At 32.6% G+C, this 16,071-nt stretch overlaps 1 protein-coding gene and 1 non-coding gene across 2 annotated transcripts; one reads left to right on the top strand and one right to left on the bottom strand.

Moving 5' to 3' along the window:
* Positions 1-3,833: 3,833 nt before the first annotated feature.
* LOC18595853 (uncharacterized) lies at positions 3,834-4,692 on the top strand. Its single transcript, XR_016027227.1, has 2 exons — positions 3,834-4,356; positions 4,436-4,692. It is a non-coding gene; the product is annotated as an uncharacterized LOC18595853 (transcript).
* Positions 4,693-4,875: 183 nt separating this feature from the next.
* Positions 4,876-9,101, bottom strand: LOC18595852 (P-loop containing nucleoside triphosphate hydrolases superfamily protein). Its single transcript, XM_018124003.2, has 12 exons — positions 8,770-9,101; positions 7,594-7,979; positions 7,326-7,405; positions 7,153-7,204; positions 7,024-7,065; positions 6,824-6,902; positions 6,710-6,741; positions 6,557-6,625; positions 6,142-6,216; positions 5,463-5,579; positions 5,305-5,355; positions 4,876-5,198 (listed from the first exon to the last, which is right to left on the bottom strand). The coding sequence occupies exons 1-12, from the start codon at positions 8,987-8,989 to the stop codon at positions 5,055-5,057; spliced, it is 1,347 nt and encodes a 448-aa protein (XP_017979492.2). The 5' UTR covers positions 8,990-9,101; the 3' UTR covers positions 4,876-5,054.
* Between the last annotated feature and the right edge of the window lie 6,970 nt (positions 9,102-16,071).

Below are 16,071 nucleotides of genomic sequence, written 5' to 3'. Positions count from 1 at the left end.
CGTTTACAAACCCTCGCATGCCATCTATTAGATCCAGTATCTGCATAAAGTTTGTCAATTTAACTATGTAAATAAAGTACAGATCCAAGCATGATCTAGACTACCTACAAAAATCTGTTCAGACTGCCAGCCCATTAATATGAATATCATTTATCGTGATGACCTTATAACAAGGGTTGGCTAAAAATGAAGAATCAAATTGCCGTGAAACATTTTATTTTTCATTTTAATTAGCAAAAGTTAAAACTACAGTTTATGGAGATTGTAGGCATACCCAATATGTGGCTGGTTTTGTTCCAGCAAAAGCAAAAGTATATTTTCAAGGTGAATGTCAAAATCGAGAAAGTTCAAACAACATGCCAAATTCCAGTTTTTGTAACTCATGGACTGGTGGTAGAAGAGCCGACAAAGGACGAGAGAGATTCGATTAGGAAAGGTCGGCGACATGTAGTTGGGGTTTTGGGTAGTCGGCAGCAAGGGTGAACGGCAGAGAGAAGAAATGAGAACGTTTTTGAAGCGTCGACTGGTGCTAGAAGAACCGACAAAGGAAAAGAGAAGAGAAAAAAAAAGAAAAAGAGGGAAAAGAGAAAGAGAGAAGAAGACGCCGACCGGGAGAGCTGCCGACGGTAAAGGAGAAAGGCGAGCAAAAGATAGCGAAGGAAAAGAAAAAAGAAGAAGAAAAGAGGGAACGTCGACTAAAAGAGAAGCCGATGGGAAATGAGATAAAAGAAAAAGGATCGAGTTTTAGAGAGAGGTTAGAGCGTCGGATGGTAGAGAGAGAATATGGACGAGGGAAATAAGGGAGAAAGGAGAAATTTTCATTTTATACTTAGGGTTTCAAGGTTACAAAACGATGCCATTTTGTGACTCACCAAAATCCCTCTATACTCCATAAAACGGCGTCGTTTTGGGCTTTTGGCTTAACTAAACATCGGACATGGGATTTTTAGGAGCTGATCGTGGGTTAAAATAGTTTAGGAGGGTGGTAGAATTGGTTAAAGTTTATTTCATTTAACATGTGGTCAGAGGTTCAAGTCTTTACAATGACACAAATGTGAATATTTTAATTTTTATTAATAAATTTATTTTTTTAATATTACTCACTATAAAACTTAATGTTATATTACTAAATTTATTATATACATATATTTATGATACAAATTATATGTTATACTTTGATATATTACAAATTATCAATATAATTTTATAAAAAGTATGATAATATATAACTAATAAAATTAATAATTGTAATCATATAAATGAAATTTACTAGAAGCTTACATATAAAATATATTAATATATATATATATGTAGGATATTTTAATATCTCATATACATACATATTAATACAATAGGTTATATATATAGATTTTTTTTGTGAATAATACATACATATATATATATATATATTAACTTAATTATAAAGTTATATAAAGTTGTATGTAAACATAAATGTATTAACTCATATACATGTATGTAAACATATATATTAACTCATATACATAAAGTTGTATGCATACATATATGTATGTAAACATATAAATACATATATATATATATATATATATATATTAACTTAATTATAAAGTTATATCAATTAAAGAATATAACTTGTACTTTCATATTAATACAATAGGTTATACATATAGATTTTTTTTGTGAATACTGTAGGTTTTTCTATATATATATATATATATATATATATATATATATATATATATATATATATATATATATATTCTATAGCTATGATTCTAATTTGTATACATAGATATAATAAATTAATATATTTTAAATATATTATATTAATACGTTTATTATAAATATATTTTATTAATTTATATATATTAACTAATTACAATTAAAACATACATAAAGTATTATTATTTTTTGCTTAATTTATTATTATAACTTATCGTGTATTTTTATAAATTTAACAAATTTATTTTGTTCTTTTTATAAATTTTTTAATGTTATAAAATTAATGAATTTGGAATTATTAATTTATAATGTATGATTCAATAAAGTTTTAAAAAAATGTACAAAATTAATCAAAGGAAAACATACTTAAACTTTTAAATATTATACCTTCAATATGTATGTATTTGCTATTATTAATATCTATTTTTTATAAAAGATTAATAAAATTTATAAAATGTCTAAAATATATTAAGGAAAAAATTAAAATATTACTATTACCAACAGAATTTTCCGTTAGAAACTTTGCCAGTCTCATTAATTTTTTGACTCCTTAAGCTTTTCGACAAATTTTCAACGAAAATCCGTTAGAAATTTCGTCGAAAATGGTGGTGGCTGAAATTTTTTTGATTGGAAAATAAGTTGGAAAATTTTTGTTGGAAAAATTAGTTGAATTTTTTGTTCAATTTCTGTTGGAAAGCTTTCAAATTTTTTTTGTTCTTCAGATTTCCAACGGATTGCCAACGAAAAATTTTCCGTTGAAAAATTCCGTTGGAAATTCCATTGAAAAATTTGGTGGGAGAATTTCTTTTTGTTGCTAACAAATTTTCCAACAGAATTTCAACGGAAATATTCCGTTGGAAAATTTCCATTGGAAATACGTCGGAAAGATGAGTTTAGTTTTTATTTAAATTCCGTTGGAAATCCGTTGGAAAGCTTTCAAAATTTTTTTCCTTCAAATTTCCAACGGAAATTTTTCCGTTGGAAAATTTGGATGGAGAATTTTTTTTTGGGGCTAACAAATGTTCTAATGGAAATTTTCAGTTGGAAATCCGTCGGAAATCCGTCGGGAAAATTAGTATAACTTTTTGTTCAAATTCCATTAGAAATCCATTGTAAATTCGTTGGAACGCTTTCAATTTTTTTTTGTTCTTCAAATTTCCAACTGAAAATTTTCCGTTGGAAATTCTGTTAAAAAATTTGGTCCGAGTTTTTTTTTTTGGCGCAAACAAATTTTCCAACTGATTTCCAACGGAAATATTCTGTCGGAAATAACAATAAAAATTTTGGATTGATATCCTTTGAAAATTTCTAACAGAATTTTTTCCGTCGGAAAAACTGTGTTTTTTTGTAGTGTGTCTTTGCCATCTTAGTTACGGGTAGCACCTGCATGCCTCATCATGACCACCTCAAAAAAGGGAAAATGAGAGACCAAAATCGTCATATTGCTTAGTTTCCATAATGAAATTAAGCATCATGGTCAAAAGTCTTGAAATCCTCATTTCTTTTTTTTATTTCTTTGGAAGAATTTAACCAACCCTAGTGTCACGACCTGACTGAGGAACCTTTCGGTTCTATGGTTGGATGGCTTCCAAAATCTTATCTGAATTTTGGTTCCTTTTATTTGTGGTGAGCTCTTCTCTTCAAACGTAAGTGAAGTACCAGCATAGAATGAGGCATTGTCAACCATAAAAATGTTTGATTCATATCAATGACAGCTTGATTTCAGGCAGTGGGCCATTCTCCAAATCAAGATAGAGGTTATTGATTCCTGTGTATTGGATACATTTGAAGCCAAATATTTTCAGGTCAATCAAGAACTTGTGATCTCTTTTCAACATGAGAAAACGGTAAGCTTCAAGAATGCTTGCTAATTTCTCGAACATTCACCAGATGTTACTTTGCTGAGATGGATGGATGAGAAAATTTAAACAATGTAAAACGTCCCTTTACATGGACAGTTTCAGGCAGCTAACTTTAACTGCAGATCTGGCTCGATTGCTTAATAAGGAGTTAAATCTGTTGGTTAATCCCCAAGTTATTGGCCTTTGAACCACCACCTTGATGTGCTTATGACTAGCACTTCAAGTTATTGTATCAGCGGTGGCTCACAGTTGCCCAGCTGAAAAGGTGGAAACAATTTAATGGGTTTTGCTATTAAAGCAGGAAATGAGTAAACTCCAGTAAAACTGAAGTGAAAGTAAAAACAGACAGGTCAGAAAAGTTGCAACTAATCACATTTAGTTGAAAGTTGTCTCAGGAAGTAGCCCAAGAATGTAGCCAAAATTAACTGAATGAAGGATTGTTACAGATTCGTGCTTTATCGTGACATTAAAAGCTGCCATGTGGCTGGTTTAACAAGCATGGTTTTTTCATGGTTGAAGAGGTATGGAGTTGAGTTTCCTCTAGCCTCTTTCCTACTGTCTTCTAACTGCCATAATTAATGGAGGCAGATAGACAAAGGAACCTTTCTTGAGAGATACCATTAATGGTCTCCCTTCCCCTATAAAATTTAATGGGGAACTATTTTCTTATCCTGTTCATCAAATTTGTATCAAATTAATAGTCATACAAAATGGATGCACCACCACAGCAACAGATTTCATACTATGATCATGTTAACAAACGCCATGACGATAAGGGCTTCCTCTATGCCTGGTTTGTATATCGTTTTTTTTTTTTTTTTGTTTTTGATGTGTCTTGTAAACTTCAACTTGATTGTGTTAATTTGTTGCAGTTTGTTTGCGCTTTGTTGCTGCTGTTGCTGCCATGAAGCATGCGAATGCTGCCTGGAAAATACCTGCTGTTGCTGTCCCTGAATTTCTTGAAGGAGACTGTCAATTCAGAGAAGCAATCATCCCAATAAATTTATCCTTTACTACTTTTATCTGTTAACCTTCATATAGCTTCGTTTGCATTATAATTTTTCTTTCATCTTTGCAAATTGTTAATGATGATGTGATCTTCAATGCATGCTCTTTGGTTCCTTGTCAATGCCTGCATAATAATAATAATAATAATAATATACTCTAAATATTTAATTTTCGCTGATAATTTTCTTCGTTTTAAATGGGTTTTGTTTGGGGAGAAGAGACAAGAGTAGGAAACAGGGTGGGTAATAGAGTTGGGAATTTTCACCACATTTCTTGATCTAAATGCATGTCACAATTATCAGGATTTGTGACACAAACTTAATTTCATTGAAGACACCTGTACTATGTTACATTTACAATATGAATACGTTGCAAAATATTGATGATAAAATTTACAAGTAATTACACCTCACAACGCATCTTCTCCAAGAAAACAAAATTGGATTTAAAACTGATATTCAACAAAAAAAAAAATTATTTGATTTAGTCAGCTAGGATGGGATTCCTCCCTTCATCAATTTCAATTAGGAGGAGACGCTTTGGATCTGATCCATTTGGTCCTTCAGAATATAGGGTAGGAAGGTAAGCTTTGTATGCAGGCAGGTACCTTGAAACAAAATCTTTCACCTGTGCATATTACCAGACACTCCGAATCAGAAATTTTTAAAATGATAAAAATACTAAGGATGCTTTGCTAAATGTAATTTGTTATAGAACAAATGTGTATATGCACCTCCTCATCAGACATTCCAGGTTTCCCTGCCTCCCTCATGGCAATCTCAGCCTGCCAAAAATCATTTACAACAGTAATGATGAGAATACTCCATGAATAGAGGATGTTCTCAGGGTATGGTATTAGGTTGACAGGAGTACTTCAAAATAAGAACCAACCTGCAGACGCCATTGGTAGACACAACTTGGGTCCTGAATTTTGATAACAATCCATGCCTTAATGAACTTGTCCCATGCATCATAATATGCTTCAAGATTTTTATTTACCATCTCCAGCTGCAAAATCAACAACAGCTTGATCTATAACTTTCCTATCAAAATGACAAATAAATAAAGGGCTTAAATAGCAAAAGAGCTCTTGAACTATAGTCATTTCTTCAACTAAGCCTTTAACATTTTATAGTACTCAAACAAGCCCTTAATCTTTTATTTAAATCCAAACAAGCCCTTAACCGTAACGAAAAATTAATTGCCATCACAACTAATGTCAGCTGACTTCAGTTGACATGGCTTATGACAAAGGCAGCTGAAGTGGTCAGCACATTTGGCGACATTAGTTGCCATATGACCATGTCAACTGCCATGTAGTCACCTCAGCTCGTCAGATCATATGCCACATGGACATAAAATACTCGTTGGCATTGGTTTTAACGACAGTTAATTTTTCATTGGAGTTAAGGGCTTTTTTAAATGTAAATCAAAGTTTACGGGCTTGTTTGGGTTCAATAAAAGGTGAGGTTTAGTTGAAGAAACGACCTTCTACTATTTACACCTAAATAAATACTAAATCTGCAGCAGCAACATCAATAAGTGCCCCTGCAGACTCTAGAGCTCTAACCTGAGGATCAACATCTTTAACATTATCAGTAGGAAGGGGTTTGAAGCCAAGCATCCAGCCTTCAAACAGAACAACCTAATGACCACCCAAATCACACATAAGTAAACGAAAGGGGGGAGAAGGAATAAAAAGCATTAGATTAAAATTCGGAATTCTCACATTACAATAGAAGGCCGATAAAATGGAAATCTTACCAAATAGATAATGGTTTTGGACAACAAATTGAGTTTGTGCTATTTTTGTATAAAAAATTATTCACATAACTCAAGCATAAATTTAATACTTATGGTAATCAATTTTGATAAAATGACATAAACATGTTGATGGATAGGCCACGATATCTTACTTTTTCAACAATCTAAATCCAAACAGATTGTACCCAACCTTCCCCAGCTCTAGCTGAAGATTCTCTTACCGTTAGGGGCCCTTCAACTTCAGGCCATACTGAAGGATCAGCTCTGTCACCCCTTCCACTATATGCAGACTGGAAAAAACAAACATTATTCATAAGCAAAATTGAACAAAAAGGTCAACTGCAAAGCAAGTAAATTGTTAATATTGTGCTTACTTTATCATATCGAGGAAGATTCATCCTCATACCTGTATAACTCAAACAAAGTCAACATGAAAGAGATGCACATAAAGAGAACCATGCCAAGGAAAGATGAGTGAAAAAGAACACCTTCTTTAGTTAAACTGCTCAGAGCTGTCAGTGTTTCAACAGAGAATGGAAGATCATGGCTTCCAGCATTTCCACGCAACTGACATAAGAAGATTTAAAAGAAGAAAAGAAAACCCTTATGAGTTCTTGGGTGAGTGAGTAACAAATCACTGCTCTGTTAAGTCAGAAAATAAAAAATCAATAAAGAAATCAATAGCCACCTCTAAAAGTGCATTTCCGGGGTTTTCTTCTCTCAATTTGGCCTATAATCAATGTATACCATGTGTCATAAAATGATAAAAGAAAAACTGAAGAAACTTTAGCAAGTTCCAAAAGTCCATAATTATTACCTGACCCTCTGCTGTCAAATAGAAATCATCTATGGATAATGTTGCAGACTTCCTGCAATTAAGGTTCATATCAGTAATTTCAGTTATTTCCACTTTCTGAATTTGTATTATTAATGAGTCAAATGAGATATGAATTACTTCTATTTATTAAATTCCATTGCTCTTCTAGCTACCTGCCAGTAATCCTAAAAAGATAATCAAGAGCAAAGACTAGTGTTGTCTTTCCACAACCCTGTGGTGCACTGAAACCAATCTGCACCACATAAAGAAGTGCAACAAGATCAAAACAATAGTCAAGTAATTTGCACCAACTGCACGGGCCTTCAGCAATAAGAAACTTTTACCATATCCTAATGGAATGAAATCCCAAATAGTACTGAATTTGAAGACGAAAAGAGAATACAAACACACATGACAATCATTTGAGAAATTTATCCATACCACTAAAGGAGGTATCTCTTCCCCATCTTTAAACTTGGACATGTGCTGTAATATCTGTTCTTCACACCATACAAAGACTGGTATGTAGTAGTGATAAAACCTTGCTTTCTGAGGAATAGTAAGGTAAAGTTCATTGAGCTGGAACAGTCGACAAAGCTTTGAACCATAAAACAACCACTTGTCAATGGACTCAGCAATCTTTTCTGGGGTCAGTCCCACTTTATCCATTAGAGGACCAGAGCATATGAATTCATAAAGGTCCTGTACAGAGGACACTGCTGCAGGTTTTGAGGGAAAAACTGAATATATTGGACCCTGCCTCAATCCACTGGCAATGCTAGCATCATGATGCATGGAATTGTCCTGCAACCATGAATATTTACTGCCTGCAGGAAGAATTAATTTAAATAAATAAAAAAAGCAATTGAGAAAAACTGAAATCTTTACGAATAGGTAAGGAGGAACTAGCTCTAGAAAGAAACGAAACTCAACAGTGTCATTGTATACTAAAATTCATTCAAATATGCAAATTATTGAAATGCTAAAGCTATAACTCATTTCAGCATAACAATTAGACAACTCCAAGCACATAGGATTTCTATGTACATCCAATGTAATTGATTTCTGTGTCTATTAAAACTTCCTACTTTGTCTCCTAAGGACAGAATAACCCTTTCTTGAATTTGAAGTGATCAGTAATTAACTTAGCAAATTGAGCATTTAAAAGGAGGGAATCTCTTAACTTGAGTAAATTAGCAGGGAGACTATAAAAAGAAGAAAACATATCCTTTTCACATATCCATTATTAATAAAATTTCAGTAGATTGGATTTAGATAAAACCTAACTCAAAACTTAAACCTTTTTGGTGAATTTTTTTCCTACTTTTTCAGAAACCATCATTAAACAAACATTGAAAGATTAAATTCTGAGTCAAGCTCTCAAATTATTTTGAATACCCATTAAGAAATAATAGAATAAGGTTTTGAAAGCTTCAATTTCATTTTTTTTCTCTTATCTGTCTTATCCAAAACTTTTCCGATCGCTACCATACAGAGAATAACAGAAGCAGGTAAAACAAAATACAAACCACTAGAAATAACTGAAATAAAAGAAAAGATGAACAAAAATATATAGATAAAAATTGATTATAGATGTGAAAAAAGAGAGACAAATACCTGAAGTCGAGAAATTGGTTGGTGGCATATTTGATTTGGCTAGTGTAGAAAGAGAAGAGAAAACAGGGGAGGGATGATAACTTAACAAGGAGGACGAGGACTTAGCTTTGTTAATAGTTTTAGTACTATTATAAACATTTTGATTTTGATAATGGCAAATGTTAATATTATAATGCAAGCTGGTGGCTTGCCATGGCGTTAGCATAGTGAAAGCCGCCATTTTCTCTCTCAGGGGAGAGATGGAGAGTGGGTGCACGAAAGATAAGCTATCGGGTTGCGTCTGTTAAGACCAACGCTTTTGTAGTTTTCTTTTTGCTCTTTAACATGAAAACCCAAAAAATAAAGCAACTATATACCATTTGTGTTCTATTGGTTTTTCTTTTTCCCCTTTGGAGCATGTAATGTAAGGTGAAGTCAACTTTCGTTTCACTAGGAAACCTTTTTTTTTTTTTTAATAATTAATAAATTAAATACTCAAATGTATTCTATAAAACAATTTTAAAAATAGATAGAATAATATATTAAAAGACTAAATACATAAATAAATCTTTAAATTATATAAAAAAAGTCAATTAAATCTAAAGTCATATTCTTTTATCTTGTTTAATTAAACCCTCTAAATTTTTATTTTATATCTAATAAACTCATTTCACTAATCGTTCACTATTAGTCAACGTCACAATTGGCAATTTTATGCCATGTCATCTGTCACATGACATGTTGATGTGTCATTTTAATAACATCAATGCCACGTGATAAATGATGTGGTAATAAAACTTGTCACTTAAGAATTGTGTGTTTACCTTTTTACTTTACCACATGTCCGAAAATGATTTTCTTAAAGATTTAAAAAAAAATAAAAAGCATCAAACTAAGTCTACATTATTATCATATTTGTTTATTAACCTTGATTTAGGGTTTTTAACAAAATTTAGTAAATTATCCAAAACAAAAAACAATTGGTTAAAGTATCCAAATGGTCCCTATACTTAGGCATTTTTTTTTCAATTTAGTCCCTCTATTCAACATCGCAACAATTTAACATCACGACAATTTAATCTTTTTGTTTACCATAACAATGCTAACATGACACTAACGTAGCACTAGATGCTGACATGGTATGTGAGGTACCAAATGTTGAGTCAGCATCGTAATGGTTGATTAAGGTTGCTAACATGGCAGGCCATGTCAACATATTAAGGTGATGTTAGTCTCTTAGTTTTGTGAATTGCTTCAATTTAGTTTTTCTAATATTTTAAGTCCAAATTAACCATTATGGAATGTCCAAATTAACCATTATGATGCTGACATGGTGCTTACGTAGCACCGGATGTTGATGTGGCATGTGAGGCAACAGATGTTGAGTCAGCATCGTAACGATTGATTAAGGTTGCTAACGTGGCAGGCCATGTCACCATGTCAAGGTGATGTGATAGTGTCACGTCATTCTCTAAGTTCGAGTTGCCACATGGCATGTTAGGAGGTTACCACGCCACTGTTTTCTTTTCTAAAATATGATGTGCTCTTATTGAGATTCGAACTCGAGGCCTCTAGCACACCAAAGTCCTTACCACCATGCCTAAACCCTTACTTTTAATTATTTTTTACTTTTGATTTTTTTTTCTTTTTTTTCCTTTCTTTTCCCAAAACTTTGTCTTTTTGGAGCCTTCTTACACTCTCTAAAACCCTAGCAATAAAAGCATCTTTTTTTTCCCTTCTTTTCTCTCTTTACCTCTAAGAGATGGTGGGAGGAGAGAGAGAGAAAAAAAGAACTAAAAATAAGAAAGAAAAAGAGATAAGAAAAAAACAAAGAAACAAAAGCAAGAAATATTTAAAAGTAAGGGCTTAAGTATGATGGTAAAGTAAAAACCTTGGTCTGCTTGCTAAAGGTCCTTAGTTTGAATCGCAACAAAAGCACATCATGTTTTGGAGAAAAAGAGAGTGATGTGGTAGCCTTTTGAAGTGCCACATGGCAACCTCAACCTAAAGAGTGACATGGCATTGGCAAGTCAACATGTTAAGGAGACGTGATAGTGCCATGTCACGACCCAAATCCGAGACATAACCGATGCAAGAGTATCGATGGGAGTTACCCTCTTAACTCATGCAGGCTTAGTATAATAAGTGAACCACATACTCATAAATGCCTCATTGGAGTCATCACCATGGAATCACTTGAAACAAGTATAAACATGAATATATTATATAATAGAAATATAATATTAATCTAGCACACTCGTGCTCATAAAGCAAAAGCAACATATATAACAAAACTAACATATAGGCCATCTTGTGACAAATACAATCCATAAACCAACTCATGCCAAACATCCATAATATCATTTAATACATGACATGAATAAGTCATAATCTATAATAGTCAAATATAAAAGACTAAACCAAACAAAAACCCAATGGAGTACGACTTAGAATAAAAGGGTTAATGCCTACTAGATGCCATATGACCACCTACCAAAACTGATTGAATAAGTAGCTCCCTCCAAAGGATAACGAGCCAAGCAATCTATTAATCTGAAATAACAAGTGCACTTATATGTGTGAATTATAAATAACTCCGTGAGTAGATACGGGGAGGGGAAACAAACTAAGAAGGAAGAGTATTTAATAAATATACTTTCAAAAATATGCAAATAAACATTTATCATATGTTTTGTAGAACGTGCCTTATCAGGCATAACTGTGAATCCGCACCCGCCTTTCCAAGCAAAAACATAAATCAATCTCACTTAGCCAAGCATATCAAATAGCCACATGGTCTCCAAGTCAGTTATCTTCTAAACGGATTATAGATCAAATAATCCCATAGTTCCCAAGTTTATTGTCTTTCAAATGACTCGAGATACATACGTTTACCGTAACTTCATGTCCAGTATCTTTCAAATAGTGCAGGGATAAATGAAATATTTTTATAAACAAAGTTTGTAAAATAGTTCGTAAGAATTTAAAATAACATTAAATGTTTGAAAACCAATTCAAGAAGTTTGGTTAAAAGAGTTAAACAATCTGTTTAAGAGTGTTTGAAACATAAATCAAGGTTTTCAAGGATTTTGTTCTAAAACAAGTTCATTTTCCTCTTTAGAAAACTTTTTGAAAATTTTCAAGTTTCAAAATAAGCTTTATCTATCAATACATTAAAACAATGTATTGATAAATGGGCATTAGTTCAATGTATCGATATATTGTCCCATCTATCAATACATTGCTCCAATGTATCAATATATTTGAAGCAGAATGCAATCCCTCGGTTCTAGGTTGTATCTCTTGATACATGGTACCATGTATCAATGAATTTGGCATAAAAGACTTTTTCAATCTAGAACTCATCATTAGAACCTTAACCAAGAATATTTGTAAAACCCGACCCTATAAATACATGTCATGACATACATGCATTGAGTAGCATGTTATTACGCTAGAAAAGTACCTAAGAATAGACGAAACCTGATATTGTACCTAACGGTACACTTAAATTGATTTAACCTTGAACTAGTTCAAATAGGAATTGTAGGATGAAATTTAATAATTTATAGTCTAGGAATGACTAAAAATGATTGTTCAGAGTTCAAGGGTTCATTTGGGGTAAAATTGGAAATTTGGATGTTTAGGGGTAAAATCGTCATTTTGCCACCTAAGATAATAATTTGATCATGGAGTGAAATTTTTGATCAAGATTAACTATTTGGAGTATAATTTAATGATAGGAAGTGAAAAAGTTTAATTCTGGTGATTTTTGGAGTGTAGGGGCAAAATCGTAATTTTGCCACCCACGGACAAAATTTGAGATTTTGAGAGAATTTAGATCAAATTTGACAAATTGGAGAATGGTATGAGTATAAGGGATAAAAAATATGTCTATGGGCAATTTTTCAATTTTTGGGGCAAAAATGTAATTTTTTACTTTTACGGGGGCAAAAGTGTAAATTTTAAAAATTACTCCACCGAGACTTTGGATAAGTCTGAGAATTTTATCTAAGCTATGGATATGTGAGACAAGTGTATGGTGAAAATTTGGAAACAAATGGATGAAATTTTAAAAATGGGCCAATGGGAAAGTGACACGTGGCATTTTTTTTAATGAAATAATATTATTTTAATGAAAAGTCAGCCCATTTTAAGTGCTGGCCGGCCATAAGGAAGAACAAGAGAGGAAATAGAGAGGAAAGGAAGAAAAAAAGAAAAACCAAAGAGAAACAAGAAAATTCAAAGGGAAATTCACGGTTTTCGACCGTTTACGCGTCTAACGGCAAGATTTTTCGATTTTAGCTTGATTTCTACCTTTCCTATGCCTTATTTCCATTTAGCATGCTTGAGGAGAGAGATCAAAAAGTGATATCAAGGGCTGGACGAAATTCTAGGGGAGAGAAATTGAAATTTTTAGGTTTTGATTTTTAGTTAAATTGATAGTTTTAGTTAGTTAAATGTGTTTAGAAATTAAATTGGGCAAGAAATCATTAAATTTTCACAATATCCACTCTTGGCTGGATGCTCAATGCTGTACAATGATGATGAATTGATTTTATTCTAAAGAAAATGAAGAGAAAATGATGAAAAACGATTAAACGTGATAGAAAAACAAAGTAGAAAATTAACCGACTTAATGTCCCATTTTTGGCCGAATTTTCCAAGGAAGGGAGTGAGCTGATTTTGTTGTTTTTAGAAGGTTATTGGCTGATATTTAATGGTTAGAAATGTTGGAGAGATAATGGGATGATTTAGAGCTAAAATGGAGCGCGTTAGCAATTTATCGGGCAAAGTGCCAAAAATAGGTTAATACCGCGTTTAAGCCGTTTTAGGCTATTGCATTTCATACCATGCATTAGTATAGGATTTAAGTTAATTATATAGTGATTTAGCATCAATATGATGAATTGTGTAAATTTTTATAATGTGTCTAGGAGGAGAGCCTTCCGGAAAAGGCAAAGAAGTCGTACACGACGAGTAGTGATCGGGGCACTTAGAAAGCTTTTAGTTTGTACAAACGGTGAGTAAACTTATTATTATTGTAAATTATCTAGAGTTTATTTTTAAATGCCCTTTATGTATTTTATGAAATGAGAACGAGATTAAAACGGGATTTTTGATGTTTTAGGAATAAATGTGACAAATAAAAATATATTGTATTGATTATGGAATTGAGTAATTGGAGGTTGCAAATTACTTGAAAAATATATATTTTCCTAGGAATGGCTTATGAGAAATGAGTATATGTGGCTATATTTTGTGAATGCATTGGGAAATTTATGTAAGTTGTTTTTACTATGCAGGCTGGATAGAAAAATAAAAGCCACGTTATACTGTCGAAATTTTATTAAAATTGGTGGGTTAGTCACTGTAGTGACGGGTTTCCGTGGACTGCCTATTAGAGGGGCACGGTAAACCCAGTTATATAGTTACTCCGATTGTAGAGGCGAGGAGGGTAACTCCCGGGGTAGTATTAGAGCTCACTTCACGTCGAACCCCCACGTGAATGTGTAACTCGGCCAACGCCAAGGAACGGCTGGTTTTAAAAATAAAAATGTGTTTCACGTGTGAATATTTTAACACCCTTGGCGGACTCGGTTAGATGCCTTGGCCAAGGTATCCCCGAGGATTAGTTTTGGCTTGAGCCTTGTTTTAATAAAAGACATAAGCCTTAACAACTGTTTTGGTAAATTACAAATATTTTATGGTTTAAGAAACAAATTGAAAACATTATGAAATGGGTTGAAATTTGTTGTTTAAACTTGCCTCCATTTTACTCGCCTTTAGATATTTATGATAATGTCTGTTTACTCATTGGATTTTATAATCTCACCACCCTCCTTTCCACCCATTTCAGGTTCAGTATAGACTGTAGATAGCTGATCTCATCGAGGACTACCATTAGATCTGCATTTTTCAAACCGTAGGTTCACAGTCCTCTTTACTTTTTGTTTATTCAGGGGCCCTCTTGTTATTGTAAATTAAATTAAATATTTTGGCTTACTGTATTTCAGTATGTATAAATTTATTTAGCTTTTACGCTATAAAAATTATTCACGTATAACTCTATAAATATTGTTTTATAAGAAAATAGAATATTTTCCTTAATATTTCTTTTATTTTCTTATTATATTCAAATAACCGTAATTTCGTTTTAAATGAAGATTTTAGACTTTTAAACTCATTTTGAATATGAATTATGTGCTTTGTACTTGTATATTACGTTTTAGCCAGTTTCAAAATTTTTGAGAAAAAAATGACCAAAATACCCCTATGTGGTGAAAATTTTATTTTGATTGTTCTTGATCTAAAATAGTATATATTCTCTAAAAACTCGATATTTAACAATGATTGCTCATAGGAAAGGAAAGAAACTGATATGTAAGCCTTGCGGGGTTTCGGTTGGCATTCCGGATAATGAGTGTCAATCGGGACGTCGCGGCGATTGTCATGGGCTTGAGGGAGGTTCCGGGTCGTGACAATATTATTCATCCATAGTCAAATAATCATCATTCAATCATCAAATAGGCAACATCTATTATATGAATTCAATATATCAAACAATATTCGTAGTTTAAATCTAACTCATTAGACATCAATGCAATCAAACCGTGGAGCACTAACCCAAGGACAACCAAATCACCAAGTGTCATCACACTTGTTAGAACAGTCCATTGCTAATAGACAACAACCATTCATAAAAAGGGTAGAACTCCTTTAGCTACCAATATCTAGCGAGTCGCAAAAAATTTCCTCTACCGACTCAAGTTGTAAGTCATTGTGCACAATGGCTAGCGAATACCCACGCTAGCTACTAGTCCTTATCTCGATATGATTCACCAATCATAATACAACAATTCAATATTCAAAATTCAATCAAATAAAGGGGTGAGTCCAATCACTAACATATCAAGAGGTTGAGACATAATATAACCAAAGTCAATCAACCATATCAACAACTATGAGTTAAATATCCATAAATACCATAAACTCTCTAAGGAGAAGTCTTTTCTCACATTAACATTTAAAACCATCAATCATACATCAATCATAGACAAATGAGATGTTTAAGATGACAAAAAACTTTGAAAAGCTTGTTCCCCATGCTTAAAATTAATACATAGTAGACTATATATACTTAGTCTATAGTTTTCATCTAAATGTACTTGTAAACCTTTGTTCACAACACAAATAAATCGAAATTCATTCATATACAAGGTTGTAGAATAGGCATGTTTAATTATATTAAAATAATTAAAAATGCTGCATCTACCTCAAAAAAGCGTGCCTTGCTCTCTAACACCTTTCATCGAACACTTG

The sequence above is a fragment of the Theobroma cacao genome, chromosome 6 (assembly GCF_053813885.1).
Source record: "Theobroma cacao isolate CCN51 chromosome 6, ASM5381388v1, whole genome shotgun sequence".
In the NCBI taxonomy this organism is placed as follows: Eukaryota; Viridiplantae; Streptophyta; class Magnoliopsida; order Malvales; family Malvaceae; genus Theobroma; species Theobroma cacao.
This window is presented reverse-complemented; position numbering and strand designations above follow the sequence as displayed.

Coding starts and splice junctions, on each gene's coding strand:
- LOC18595852 (XM_018124003.2), bottom strand. CDS start 8,989: ATGGCGGCTTTCACTATGCTAACGCCATGGCAAGCCACCAGCTTGCAT. Junction 7,980..8,769: donor AACCAATTTCTCGACTTCAG/GTATTTGTCTCT, acceptor TTCTTCCTGCAG/GCAGTAAATATTCATGGTTG. Junction 5,356..5,462: donor TCTACCAATGGCGTCTGCAG/GTTGGTTCTTAT, acceptor GATTTTTGGCAG/GCTGAGATTGCCATGAGGGA.